This window comes from Rattus norvegicus, chromosome 4 (genome assembly GCF_036323735.1).
Source record: "Rattus norvegicus strain BN/NHsdMcwi chromosome 4, GRCr8, whole genome shotgun sequence".
Classification (NCBI taxonomy): Eukaryota; Metazoa; Chordata; class Mammalia; order Rodentia; family Muridae; genus Rattus; species Rattus norvegicus.
In genome coordinates, this window is record NC_086022.1 from 32,398,811 (window position 1) to 32,413,133 (window position 14,323).

Here is a 14,323-nt window from a genome sequence, read left to right on the forward strand (position 1 = left end):
CAAGATTGTGTTTAGTAATAAGGAAAGAACTTTCAGCTAGTTTTTAAAGATTAATTTGTTAATTAGGTGAACATCTGGGTTTTGGTTCATCACTTCCCTTGGAAACCCTGATTAATTTATGAGATTTTCATCCCCATTTATTAAAAAAAATCAGCGAGTCGTCCGGGCGTTCCACACCAATGAAGGCAAAAGTTAATTGGATTCGAGATCTTTCTCATTTCCCCCTTCAGCAGCTCCTTTCTGCTGCTTTGAGTGGAACCAGGCGCTAAGGGATTCTGTCTGTGTGTGTGTGTGGTGGAGAGAGATACAGAAATGAGACAAATTACATGTGATTGGAAAGTCAGTTTGAAAAAGAAATAGATGATTTGGTATGTCCTTTGGTTTAGGTGGGAAGGTCTGGAAGGGTGAACAGAAAAGCTAACCGCGGAGCTAGTAAGCCATGCTGGCTTGTTGCACACTTTGATTTGAGGACCGTGTGTATGTGCTACAAGAAGGGGCCGTTTGAGATTTTGGGGGGGGGGGGGATTGAAGTGATTAGAGTTTGGGAAGAGTAAGTCAGAAATGCAGCCAGAACTAGCAATCTGCCCTGTTAGTGAGAGATGCATAAGCAGAGAACACGCACCTTCCTCACCCTCCCCACCCCCCCACCCCAGGGCAGGGCATGGGCGAGGGAAGGGAAGGCTGAGGCGGCTAGAGCTGAGCTGGTTACCTGACTGCCGACAGGGACAACCTGTTCATGGCTCTTAAGAAACCACAGAGAGTGAAAGATGGCCGTCAGGAGACACACCTGCATTTGTCTCCTGAGCTTGGTGGCATAAACAGCACCCACAGAAGGGGAATTCAGCATACCTGTCGTAAACTCACTTCTGCTTTTACATTGTCTCAATCATTGTATCTCTCTCATCTGTTATTCTTCACAACTTTATTTATTTTTGAATTACGTTCGACCTTGTAATCTACACATTTATCTGAGCCCGTTGCTGAGGCTTGAAAGAGTATGGTACCCATAGGAATAATGCGGGGGAATGCTGATAGGTTGATTCTGAAAAGTGCAGGGATTTTAATTGTGTGGGAGGCAGTGTTTGGCATACCCAGATGTGTGCATATGCTTATGGTGACCATAAAGTCGTTTTCTAATCAGACACAGTAGTTCATGTTTTCACTAAGAACAAAAAGTATTTGTGGTAGCAAGGATTGACCTTTTTCGTCAGAAAGATCTGTGAGCCCAGCGGAGTTAGAAGACGGAGCCGTGAGTCTCAATATGATTTTACTTGTACCATATACAGTCACGAAAATATGAGACAGGAGAAGCATCATGGTTCACTTCAAATAGCTTTTAAAATAAATTCTATTAAATTTTTTCCTGCATAAAATAAAAAAGGAATAGGTTTTGATATTTAATAACTTTCCATAATGTCCATTTTAATTTGCATCATGGAGGGCTAAGAATAAATCTGACTTAAAAGTGAGACTTTACAATTTAAAGAATCGGGGCTATGCAAAAATCAAACGGAATAGTTTATTTCAATTTTCTCTTTCTTTGAGCAAAAATGAAAATGAGACTTTAACAAACCATTCCCTTACACGTTTTGCCAGTCTTTCCGAAAACACCATTAATACCAAAGTTCACCGAGAGCCAGGGGGAAAGCACAGACTTACTTTTGTGCTAAGCATCCTTAAACTTTGGAGACACAAATAACAAGAAATCAATCTGGGATGAAAAAGGCGTTTTATTTTCTAACAATAATGAGCACTTAATAAAACAAAGCTTATCGCAAACATTTACCACGGTGAAGCCTCCAAGTTTGTAGGTGGCACAGGACAGCGCGCCGGTCACAGTGGAGCATAGGCAAGCCCCACTTGGGATGCTTGATACTTTCAATACCGAGTAACTGGGGGAGCTTCGCTCTCTTCTTCCTCCCAGTCTGGATGATAAACTGTCCACGGAGGAATATTCCACTGTGTTCCTCTGGTTCACAACCCATTGCGCATGTGTCAGAAAACCAGCCTTCGGTTGCAGCCGTGCCTACTCGGCATTTAGAAGTAACTGAGGGTTGCTGGGATTTTATTTTTCACAGGTTCCAGATGTTTCCTTTCAAAATGTTTCTTCAAGATTTCACTCCAGTATACCATTTTGCCCATGGAGTCTCACCTGGCAAAGAGATACAGGAAACACTAGATTTCTAGGTTTATGGGTAAAAGAACCTTAACTACTTTATTCCTTTACATGGAAGAGTGTTCTGAGCTGATTCAAAAAAACTATTTTTATCAATCAACAAAACAAAGGGTAAACGATGCTCTTGTAGATAATTTCATTTTGGGAGCCAGGGTTTAATGATCTCAGTGTCTCGTGTTCAGGGTTATAATAACCATGTGAGTAACTAACTGTATTTTGGTTGGGTTTAAAGCTCACTCCATGAGACAGAACCCTTACCTGATGTTGCTGAAGTGGCCAAGAGTCTGAGATTAGACAGGCCATGGACCTAGAGGAAAACCTACTACTATTATTCTGTTAAAAAAACACAGCAACGAAATGAATCCTGGTGATATATTGATATATCCATACTCCAGAACACTGCTCAGCCCTCATCAGAGAAGCTTCCTCTTGTAGTAGATGGTAACTGACACAGAGATCCACAACTGTATTCTGAGAACTCAGCCCTACCTGGGGTGTCTTTATTCAAACCCCCCTCCTCTCCAGGCTCAGGGCACAAAGATTCTAAGAGCCAGAAGTGGTAGAGGATGCCAGGGAAACTGCATCTTCCAGATGTAGAATACGACAGGACTCAGACCCATATGAACTCACAGAGCCTGGGACAACACACACAAGACCTGCACAGGCTCCAACCACGTGAAATCCCAGCCCTGAGCAGGGGAAGTAAACACAAAGTGCCCCCTCTAAAAAAGCTATTTGCAATTGAAACCACCTGGGAAAGGGGAAATCCATTTTCTCCAAAGGACTGTCAGTGGTTATATTAACCCTACTCCAGTGTTAGACAACACCCAGGTCAGACCACAGACTCAGGAGAACTTGACCAACACAAATCATACTACTTTTTTTCTTTTTCATTTTTAAAATTTTTTTTTAAATTTTTGTTTTGTTTTGGTACTTTGTTTTTTAATTTTTTTTAATTTTTGTTTTGTTTTGGTACTTTATTTGGTCTCGTTGATTTTCCCTCTTTTTTTCTCTGTTTTGATTTTTTTTTCTTTCTGAGAGAGGAAGAACATGGATTTGGGTGTGTAGGAAGGTGGAGAGAATGTAGAAGTTGGAAAAAAATTCGATCAAAATCTATGGTGCAAAATATTGAACCAAAATCCTAAAAAGACACTAACAGGGCTGGAGAGATGGCTCAGCGGTTGAGAGCACTGACTGCTCTTCCAGAGGTCCTGAGTTCAAATCCCAGCAACCCCATGGTGGCTCACAGCCAACTGTAATGAGAGCTGATGCCCTCTTCTGGTGTGTCTGAAGACAGCAACAGTGTACTTACATACATTAAATAAAAAAGAAAAGAAACTTTAAAAAAAAAAAAAAGATACTAACAACCAACAGTGGGTTCATAAAATACCAGGCCAAGATCAGTATCAATAAAGAGCATTTAAATGACTATATTTATGAACACAGACCAAATTAATAAAGAGAAATTCGAGTTTCTAACAGTCACATGTACATGTTAGAAAGCAGTCTAAGGGTCGAAGAATACAATTACTTAGCCAGCTTTCTTAGAAAAGAAACAAAGGCTAGAGAACACAGTAAGTTAGAAGTCTTCCCTTGCAGCTAGCTTTGGGAACAGGAGATGGAGCAGAGCCAAGAACCTCCCATACTGATCACTATTCACGAAACTGATCTTCGAGTTTAATAGGACACAGAGAAAATCATAAGCAACCGGGAAACAAAAATCACCTCATCGACAGGCAACACTTATTCTTTGAAAGAAATGTTGCGAAAGGTTTTTCCGTTAAGCGGAAAGGAATCTACAAAATTTTGGAAACCTCACAGGACAGCATTATTGAATCCTTCTCACCGGGAGACAGCGAAGACCCTAGAAATGGTTGTGGATGTATGTAAGTAAGTGCAAACCATTTTTGAGGAAAAACACAAACCATTCGATTTCAGTGTTAGAATGCGTAGATCTGTGTTAAGAACAGAGTTTTAGAGTGTTGGCTTCCTGGCTGTGTGGGTCAGCAGAGAAACATAAAAGGGACGATGTATTATTTGGTGCCGTAGAGGTGCTGTTTACTTTCACATCTTTTAAAAAGAAAGTGTAGAAACGGGGAGAGAGTGTTAATGTCTGAAAAAGAGGGCACACTCGAAGGTTAAGGGGAGAACAAGCCACGGGAAGACATACAGAGAGCCAAACAATGAACAAGTCTCAGGGACACCGGAGGGAATCTGTGAGCCGGGGTGGGGTCTGGGTGTGGTCAGGGTGGAGGGTGACCAGTAGGATTGTCATGGAGGAGGGGCTAACCTTCTAGGCTGACTACCTATTCCAGCCTTGTGTCCTTAGTGGCCACTTATAAATTGTTCTTTGTTTGGAAAACCATTTCTGTTTTGTTTTCAACCATCAGAAACTGTTTCTGAAGTAAATTTATCCGGCCAAGGACTTTTACAAATCTTGCTCATTCCAGACAGACATCTAATTACAGAGAACAATTTTTAAAACGTAAAAAAAAAAAAAAAAAAAAGAAAGAAAGAAAGAAATTTGAGGTTTTTGAGATGAAAACGAACTCCTTTAGTCTGTACTCTGAAGTTGTACCTGCTACATTCACAACTGTATTTGTATTTCTGTCTTAGGAGCCTTTCTTAAAAAAAAAAACCAACCTTAAGCCTTCATTGGACTGTTAGCATTCTAGTGGCAGAAGTAGATATTTAGACCATTTAGAACACAGGGCCTGTAGAAAAGCAACTGAATTTAAATAGAGATTTCAAAACTTACTGTAAAAAGTTTTATATGTGTGTAGGTGTGTGCACATGCACATGTGGGTGAGAGAGAGAGAGAGAGAGAGAGAGAGAAAGAGAGAGAGAGAAAAAGAGAGAGAGAGAGAGAGAGTGTGTGTGTGTAAAGATCATCACCAGGTATCTTCCTCAGTTGCTTTTCACCTCATTTGTTTGTTTGTCTGTTTCTTGGAGACAAGTTCCCCCTGAATCTGGACCCTGCTAGTTGGCTAGACTGGCCGCAGCAATGACATTTCCCAGTGCTTGTTGCTTTGGGGGGCTTTTTTTTTTTTGTGAGTTCTAGGATTCCAAACTCAGGTCTACACTCTTTTTCATGGTAAGAGTTGAACCCTTTGCCCAGCTCCAGAATAATTCTTATTTTTATTTATTTATTTTTTTACTGGGTTCAATCTTTTTTTTTTTTTTTTCCTGGAGCTGGGGACTGAACTCAGGGCCTTGCACTTGCTAGGCAAGCGCTCTACCACTGAGCTAAATACCCCAACCCCTACTGGGTTCAATCTTACACAGCAGGCATAGCCTCAGAAATAGTGATCGATTATGCAATGAACACCTGGGCAAAAGTATTACTTTGTATCCCAGAACTACACACAACCAATGTGTATCAATCAAAGAAGAAAAGGGGGGAAAAATCAGAAACACTCCCGTTTCCCATTCTAGAAAGTAAAGAGGCTGGCTGTTACTTCAGTGTTTTCTTTTTCAAAAATCATGTTATTGTGCCTTCATCTTGAACTGTAGTCCTAGCAATACATTGCTTCGAACCAAAACGTTTTTAAATTTTCAAACCAGAAATTCTTGGTTCAATTAAGAATAGTTTTCTCCAGCTGACTTTGAGAGCGTTTTCGCTGACGGGGTTCTCTCTGGTGTTTCTTGTCACAGACCTAGCCCTAAAGTCACTGCATCATCCTTGGGAGCAGGTTTTCTCTATTAGTCGGTTTTCAGTGGACTCTGAGCAGTTGTTTTCAATGTTTGCCCAGAAGAGAGCAAGAATTACTTGGAGCTGCTCCATTTGCCAGAAGGGAAGTGGTTATTGATGTTCTTTTCAAAGTCAACAAATGACAGTTAAAGGAAGAGTGGAAGGTGATTGTGGCAGTTAAGCCTGCAGGCGCTACATATACAAAAACAGAAGTCGGTTTCATTATTTTGAAACTGTGGGCTTAGCTTCTCCCTGGCAAAGAAGAGACAGATCTTCTAGTAACAGCCTTGAGCTTAACTGGGTAAATGGTTTTCTGCCTTTGGCCTCAACACAGGTTTTGTCCTCACAGGTACCTGTCTTATGCAGCTGGAAATAGTCAGTCTTGAAGGGAAACAGGTTGGGCCTTTGATGCTGACTGGGCTATTCTCCCCTAGTAGCCTTCTTGCCCAGCCTTATGATTAGTGACAGAGCATTGTGACCATAAAGTTGCTAAGGTCACTGGAAGGTCATGAGGATAATTAAGGCTGTTTGAACACTGATTGGGCCTTTCACACCCTGATGCGGATTCCTTAGAGACACACAGTTAAGGAGAAACATATGCGGTAGACAGGTCATTCCAGAGTTCTGCCTCCTTATCTACCTGCCCTTGTGCATGGCTCTACGTGGTATTTCTATACTTTCCTGTTTCATTTTTCAGAACTAGTTTCACATGAGAATGTATATTTGAAGAACTTCAAATGTTTTGAAACTATAGTTTCCTCTTTTAATATTTTTACATTTTGGGGCTTCCGGAAATGCAGCCACTGGCCTCTGAGAGCTTTCATTGCGCCCAGCAAACGCAGACTCATAACTTACTCTGTGTCGTCTTGCTGTTGTGCAGGGATGTGTTGAATGACTTCATAAATTGTCCCCTGAAAATCTTGCCCTGTTACACCATCAGAGGCTGGGGCAGATCTACTTGACATCTAGAAAGCATTAGCACATTAAAAGACAAAACTTAGTCCAAGATTAGCCAGAAACATGAAGCAGCAGCAGCGTGAGAAATGGAGAACAGATGCTGGCCACCTATGGGACGTCACTTCCTCCTTGCTAGCTTCCTGCACTCACGCTATGTTATTTCAGGAATAGCTTCACAAACCAAGCGCTTATTTCATCATTTAAGAAGAAACATGGAAAATATTGGGCAGGAAAACAATAGGAAGAAAGGGGAAACTAAAATAAAACAAAACAACAGCTTAGTAGCTTAGAACCAGAAAACACATATGAAACATTGTATAATTTATAAGTGAGACAGAACCTTCATTTTCCTTGGCATGAATGTCGTCAGGGGCTATGGTCGATGTATGCTAACATATATGATCTAGTGTTAGAACTGTTGAATGGCAGCGAATTTGTTAACATTATACATTTGTTCTCTGTCCACCTCCCAGAAGAGGTGCTAAATGCATAACGAAATGCACAACAGATAAAGGGAGAGTGATCCACCTTATCTGTACTACAATAACCAAAGAGATTTTGATTTTTAAAGACGTGAATAAATTAGTGATTAAGTTTATTTCCCTTCTTCGTGGCAATTTTGAGAACTTTTCTTTTATTAGTAGTTGTTTTCTTCTGATGTTCACTGCCTTGGGCTGCCTGTCTTCATGTGTAAATGGCGTCCTGGCTTCTTCCCACTCAGCTCCTCCTGTGCCTATCGCTGTCTTCATTCTCCTCTTCCCTTCGGCTGTTCATTCTGGTTTCTTATCTCATCCCCAAAGCACCTGGCACGGCCAGTTAAGGTCAGAAGAATTCTCACACATTTCTGACTCGAGAATGAGTGTGGTTCCAAATCAAGTTATGCTATGCACTACAGAACTCAAGGGCACACTTGTCTGTTCCAGGTCTGTGCGGACACTAAAGTCCTTGAGGTCAGCAGAGGCTTCCATTAGTGCTCCAGTCTGTGTACAATCAATACCACATTCTTAGTTCTGATGACCATCCATCCCTCTATAATGAACCATTAGGAATATATGCATGTGTGTTTTGTAAAATAAATAAATTCAATGCTTCAAAACTCAGCTTGCCCTTTGACCTCTTTGGGCTCCTGCTCTAAGCTTTGAAGATATACCTTAGAGGGTATTTGTCACAGCATTGTGAAAGTCCTCTTAGCTAACGGATCAATCACATACTTATTTTGTCTTTTTGGCTGGGGAGGTGTAGAGTGACAGGTCCCATGTCTAAGACGGGAGAGGACACGGGCATGTCATTGTCAGGTGTGTCTCCTCTTTGTCTATGGCCGCCCGGGAGCTATTCACTCACCCTCAGGAGGGTGAGATCTAATCAGCCCCTGTCCATTACTCACGGGACATTTCTGAGATAAAGTCTGCAGCCAGGAAACCCACTGGATGAAGCACACAGGGTGATAGAGTGCTTAGAACAAAGGGGCTATTTCCGAATAGCAAATAGTTCTCTTCTAAAAAAAAAAATGGAAGAAAGAAGAAGCCAGAAGCAAGCAATCCATTTCTGGCTCCATCCATAAGTAGAATTCTACAGAAGAACGAGGAGACAGGAAAAACGGGTCCTTTACAAATCTGTGAGTGTTCATGAGCTGAGAGTTCAGGGGCACATTCTGCTTGAAACTGATTATTTACAATTTTTTTTCAAACAGACTGACTGAAAACAAATGGTTTCAACTATAAAAGCCCCTGCCTTTTTTTTTTTTAAAGGATTGCACCTTTAGGGTAATAATAAAAATGTATACCTGTATATTACTAGGTTTGTATTACGTGATAACTCCCTTATGACAAGCAAGTAGCTTCAAGGATAGGATGGAATGTCTCTGAAAAGCTATTGAGGTTATGAGGCAGAAAGGGAGGGAGCTGAGGGAATCGAGTGAGTTCTGCAAAGTGAAGGGTTGAGGTCACCTAGGCAACATGGATAATTTAAACCAGGGACTCAGGTCTCCATTCTTCTTTTCTCTCTATATTCAACCTAGCTAATTCTCTTTTCATAGAATATACTAGGAGAAGAGTGCTTGTCCACTTTTCTGTCAGCTTTACTATCTCTATAAGAGAAGAAAAAATGAGGAAAATGCCTTAGCTCCACAAATCCCATTGTCCAGTGAACCAGTGCTGTGGAATGCAGTGAGGGCTAGCGAAAGCCATTGTCCAATTACACCACTGCCCTGGTTCTTACATGAGTGCTGCTTACACCTCTAGGAGAGCAGAATTCTACTTCTTACTTAATCAGCCACTAGGAAAACCAACCCTGGGAACAGCAGATGCATCTGGGAAAGCCACAAACTCGTATATCCCGAAGTCACCCAGGGCATCTTCATGGCCTGAAAAAAAAAAAGAAAGAAAGAAAGAAAGAAAGAAAGAAAGAAAGAAAGACACATCTTACAGAAGTAAAGCTTTCCACCGATACTTAAATTTCCATGCATTTATTTTTGTTTCTTAGAAATATCCAAAGAACTTATCTTTATTGTCTGGTTCTTTAAGTGATATTTGCATGAAACCATCTAATATATCCTAGTTCCATATTGGCATCAAATGGTTTGGGGAATAAGTCCTTCTTAAGAGAAAAAAATTAAACTGAACTTGTCCAATTATCCCTAAAGTCTCATGTGAGGATGCTGTATTACATGCTTAAATACACATATGTGGACAAAATTGGGGATTCAAGAACACTAAGGCCTGGAGGTCACCTCAACCCACAATAGCTGAGCTTCAATAGATCTAACAGAGAACGTTAAAAAAAAAATGAGGATTGCCAGTAACTACACTGACAGGAAAAACCCATTGCAGCACAATATCACCCAGCCTCTGTCTCATAAATGAAGAGGAGGGGGTGGTTGGGAGTCGCCAAATGGGCTTGGGCCCCATCCCCTCTGTAACACCCAGTTACTATAAGCGAGCAAAGACTGGATAAGAGGAAGAATCTTTTCCTGCTCTTCCTATCACCTTGTTTTACTTTTTACTCATAACACCCTCAGGAGGAAGTTTTTTTTTTTTTTATCTCTGTTAAATTGATAAGGGATTTAAGGCCAAGAAGAATAATTTTCCAGATTTAGAGAAGTGAAACCTGGCTCTCGGTGACACCAACATCGGAGCATAAGCGCCATTGTTAACTAAGAACAGCTCCGTGTAGAGTCAGCAATGAGGGCTGAGGGTCAGCAGGGAGTACAGGAGCAGCCCAGCCTGATAATCCCTCCAATTCTTCCTCTCCTTAGGATGGGGCTACCAGCATTGTATGTCCTCCAGAAGCTACAAAACCCTCCCTTTGCTCTTACAGACCAACAATAAGAGGGCTAACGGGTGGGGATGGAGCAGAACTCAATAGCTTCATCTCTCTGATCTTTCATTGCCTTGTCTGTAAATTGAGTGGAGAGTCCTTCCCTGGCTTATCTCGCAGACCTGTGTGGCTTACCTAAAACCATCATAGTGGTAGCATTTTGTAAAGGGAAGACACTGAACAATGTAGGGGTTGTGGCTGTGCTAATACCGGCTTCTATTAATTCTATTACATTGACAGTGATGTCTGTAAATATCAGCAGAAAACCCTGATGACCAATAGACACCACTATGGACAACAGCCCTTTCCGGTCTGGCTATTACCTGAAAATGATTGAGCTTTTCTGTATTCCGACTCTGGTCTGAAAAGACAAACAGATGCATTAATCAAAGGTTACGATCAAGGGGAAATTTTTAAAAAGTTATCTTCATAGAAACATATATACATTACCTGCCTTCTAGCTTCTGTCTTATGGCTGGCAAAAGAAAGGCGAAACTCGGTAAGGTATTTTTTTTTTTAGAATATTTCTAAAATGTATTAATATTTTTCCTGTTTTTAACCTACCCTTGTAAGGCTGAAACTTTTTCCACAGAAAAAGGAGACACATGGATATAATAAAAAACAGCGATATGCCAGTGATACTTGCTAATGGGGACAGTGATTTCCCCCTTTGCGCAAGCTTCTCCAGCCCTGAAAAATAGCAAACGAGTTACTAAATGATCTCAATTGTTTATAGCTACTTTCTACTTAAATAGACGCCATTGCCCATCCTCCCCTTTTCTCGTCTTCATTCCCCAATGCATGTGATACATTGATTTAAAACATAAACCCCAAACTTCCTGGGGAATATTTGCGATTGGAGATGTGGCTGGTTACCTGGGAAATACTGATGTAGTGAACTAGCTATAGCCATAGAAAATTGATCCTGTTCTTTTCTCCCGTGTCTGCGACTTTCCCATAAACGTTTCAGCTCTTTGTCCCTACACCGTCAGATGCAGGATGCTCTCTGTCCTCTAGTCTTGCTGAAGTCAAGCCTGCCAGATGGTAGAAGTTCCCTTGAAGACTACCCCAAATTTGATACTAGAACCCATTGTGGAAGGTGTGGAAGGAGAAATTTGTCTCCTGAAAATTTTTTCCTGACCGCCACATGTGCACATGTGCATTGTGAGATGTGATCATCAACACACGCATATGCACACGCACATATACACACACACAATGTAAATGTAAAAATCCCACCTTGCAACTAAAAATCACTTTATTTTGTAGAGCATTCCTTTTATTACTAGAACTGTGTTGCGTATGATGCTAATATCTGTACTACATAGGGCGAGTGCTTACAATATACAAAACTCTGTGCTAAGGATGCATGGCCCATAGTAACTGCTGAATTGCTCTGGCAACCTTATTAGAGAGCAATTACATTATCTCTTCTGGATGAGGAAGCTGAGGTTTACCAAATCATTTAGGTTACAATGGTGGTGATAATCTCAGGCTTTTAATATTTCATTCTGCCTCCTTCCAATGCTGCTTACATAATGCATCGACTATGGTTATGTTAATACCAGCTCTGGACGATGATATGTTAGGTCATATATTAACCTGGGTAGAAGGAAGTCGTTGTAATCTTTAACATGCAGCTCTGATATCAGTGTGCAAATGAGGCAACTGCCTGCCTACTCAGACTGAAATCATAATTCAAAAACTGTAATGCCACTTCCACTTCAGGCACAGAATCTGTGTGTGATTAGTAGCACAGTGGCTACTCGGTTCTTCAAGAAATGACTAGCCGGCATCCTCTTCCACCTCCTCCATAAAGGTTCTGTTAGTGGTCCTGGAGTTAAAATAAATCTGAACCCTTATCCATTTCCTTTTCTCAATACAGGGCTATCAAGAAACACCTCAGTTTTCCCCTGTAGAATGTAATCATTTTAAAATGTCTTGTCTTTTCCTACTGCAGCACAGTCTGTATTTAGCAAGCTGTACTAGACAGGTTATGGAGCCCGTGCTATGCCCGCTCATTTGACCATACACACATCCTTTTTAGGTCTGTGAGACAAGGATGTTTTTTGTTATGAAAATTTCTGTGCAATTTTGGGGCCACTGTGATTCAGTCAACTGTCTGCCAGTGCCTACATAAATACCTGTTTGTTCATCAGTGATGCGAACAACTTCTCTGCTGAACTGGATCTTAGTCGAACATGTATTTGAAGTCTGTGTTTGCGACATTACGGTTGAATGTCGCCATGGGTTGTCCACAGATACAAGAACTCACCAAAGCCAAAGGTATTATGATCTAAGAAACAATCTCTTTCCAGGAGACACGTTCTCCCTTCTGCTTGCTACCACGGCCCTAACCTGTTCCTTATTTTGGCATTAGACTATGGGAAAATTCCAATTAAAAATTACTATTTTTTATTTGTGTTTGTGTGTGTGTGTGTGTGTGTGTGTGTGTGTGTGTGTGTGTGTGTAAGTATATATTCTACTTCTCCACTTCCGGCCCCATGGAAACCAGTAAAGGCCATCAAATCCCCTGAAGTAAGAACTACAGGCCGCTGTGAGCTATCGGAACGGAATTTTAGGTCCTCTGACAAAACAGCAAGTATTTGAAGAGCCAAGCCATCTCTCCAGCCCCAGAAAATTCCAATTCTTAACACCAAGCTTCAGATCCCTCCAACCTTTCATCTCACAATATTCATATTACTAAAATCAGAACGTCTAAAAACGATCAGGTGCTAATTTATTTTATTATGCACGAAAACCTTTTAGTATAGTCTTGGCTTTTTAAAAAATTTCCTTAAAATTAAAAATATGCCAACGATGCGTGTGTCAGAGTGCTTCTCTTTCCTATAGTGGACTCACTCTGGCTTCCATAGTTCCCAGACATGTCTGTGACTTTTAAACCTGGCAACAAGCTTAACATACAATAGTTGGTGGTCTTTCTCTAGGGTACACGAAACACGCTTTCTCCGGGCCTTCATTCTTAACTTTTTTTTGCCACTTAGATAAGTATTTAAGTAATCAAATTTTTAGATTCTCTTCGGCAGAGGGTCACAACCTTGCCATTCCTCATCCTTGCTTCTATCTTCTTTTTTGTCATCCTCTCCCTCCCTCCCATTAGCGACTATTTGTCTGCAACCAGACCCAACTTGTAGTGCTCAATCCCTGTCAGTCCCAAAGCTTGGCAGTAGTGAAAACCAGCATTCTTTCTCTGAAGAGTGAGGATGCATGTGGTCCTTTTCTGAAGACAAATGACTATTCTTGGCCCCCTCATCGAGAGTGCCATGGCTCCCTGATCTTGTCTCTGTTTCTTTGTCTAGAATGCATGTCAAAATGTCCTCTTGCTACAGCCTCAGCCCTTGGCAAGTGTGTTTCTGTATAGTTGAGCTTCTAGAACTCTGACTTGAAAATAGGGCAGAAAGGGAATTCTGGTCTTATTGCTCAGAGAATATACTGGGACCTGTAATGCTGGTCTGGGCTTGGTAGAGCACCCCTCTTTCTTCTTTTAGAGTTTATGTTATTCATTTGTACATAGCATGCCATCCCCCCCACTATTTAAACACGATGGGCTCATTTACCAAAGCCAGAGTGCAAATAGTATTCGCCCCCTCCTTAAGCAAACAAATAAAATGGAATAACATGTTAAGTGCAAATACGGGCAAGAGGTGTGGTATCCACAGTGTCGCTACCCTGCTGTTTGAGGCTGTACCCCAAACAGGACAGCCATATGTTACATAGACAGTGTGTCTATTCATAGATGAGAATGGAGTCCTGAGACTTCCATCCAATCTGTTCACTAATTATGGCAGCTGCCTCATGTCCCCGTGGGGATGAAGATGCCATCGTCTGTGCTGTGTTACTTGCACACTCCTCACGGCCCCACCTGACAGACACAGTTATTCTGTAGTAGGTTTCTCAAGCAACTCCTAGCAAAGGTCTCAGAGTTCAGACATTGATGTTAAAGTTGTATCTCAATCTGTGTCTTCACTGACCCAGAGTTGAGAAATTTCTACCCTAGTGGGGGAATGTAATCAATTTCTCTTCCTGTTTTGTAAGCTTTTCTACATGTTGGTAATGAAAAGTTTTGGATTATAATTTTGAAATGATTTGATTGGTCCACATTACAAGTAAATCTAAAACACATCTATTATAGATACCTTTTAAGCCATGTTCGCATGTCCTCG

The 14,323-nt window shown here is 41.2% G+C and overlaps 1 protein-coding gene across 4 annotated transcripts in view; it reads right to left on the reverse strand.

Annotated features, from left to right (window-relative positions):
• Positions 1-1,712: 1,712 nt before the first annotated feature.
• Positions 1,713-14,323, reverse strand: part of Hepacam2 (HEPACAM family member 2) — a 35,414-nt gene continuing 22,803 nt past the window's right edge. For 2 of the 4 annotated variants that reach the window (XM_063285723.1, XM_039107255.2), the window contains exons 5-9: positions 10,704-10,829; positions 10,590-10,614; positions 10,463-10,500; positions 9,113-9,186; positions 6,719-6,832 (exon numbers count right to left, since the gene is read on the reverse strand). In XM_063285723.1, coding sequence (XP_063141793.1) covers positions 6,719-6,832; positions 9,113-9,186; positions 10,463-10,500; positions 10,590-10,614; positions 10,704-10,829 — 377 coding nt within the window. Of the gene's footprint in view, positions 2,153-6,718; positions 6,833-9,112; positions 9,187-10,462; positions 10,501-10,589; positions 10,615-10,703; positions 10,830-14,323 lie in introns of those variants that run through there. The other 2 variants (XM_063285722.1, NM_001106580.2) reach the window with 2 other exon arrangements.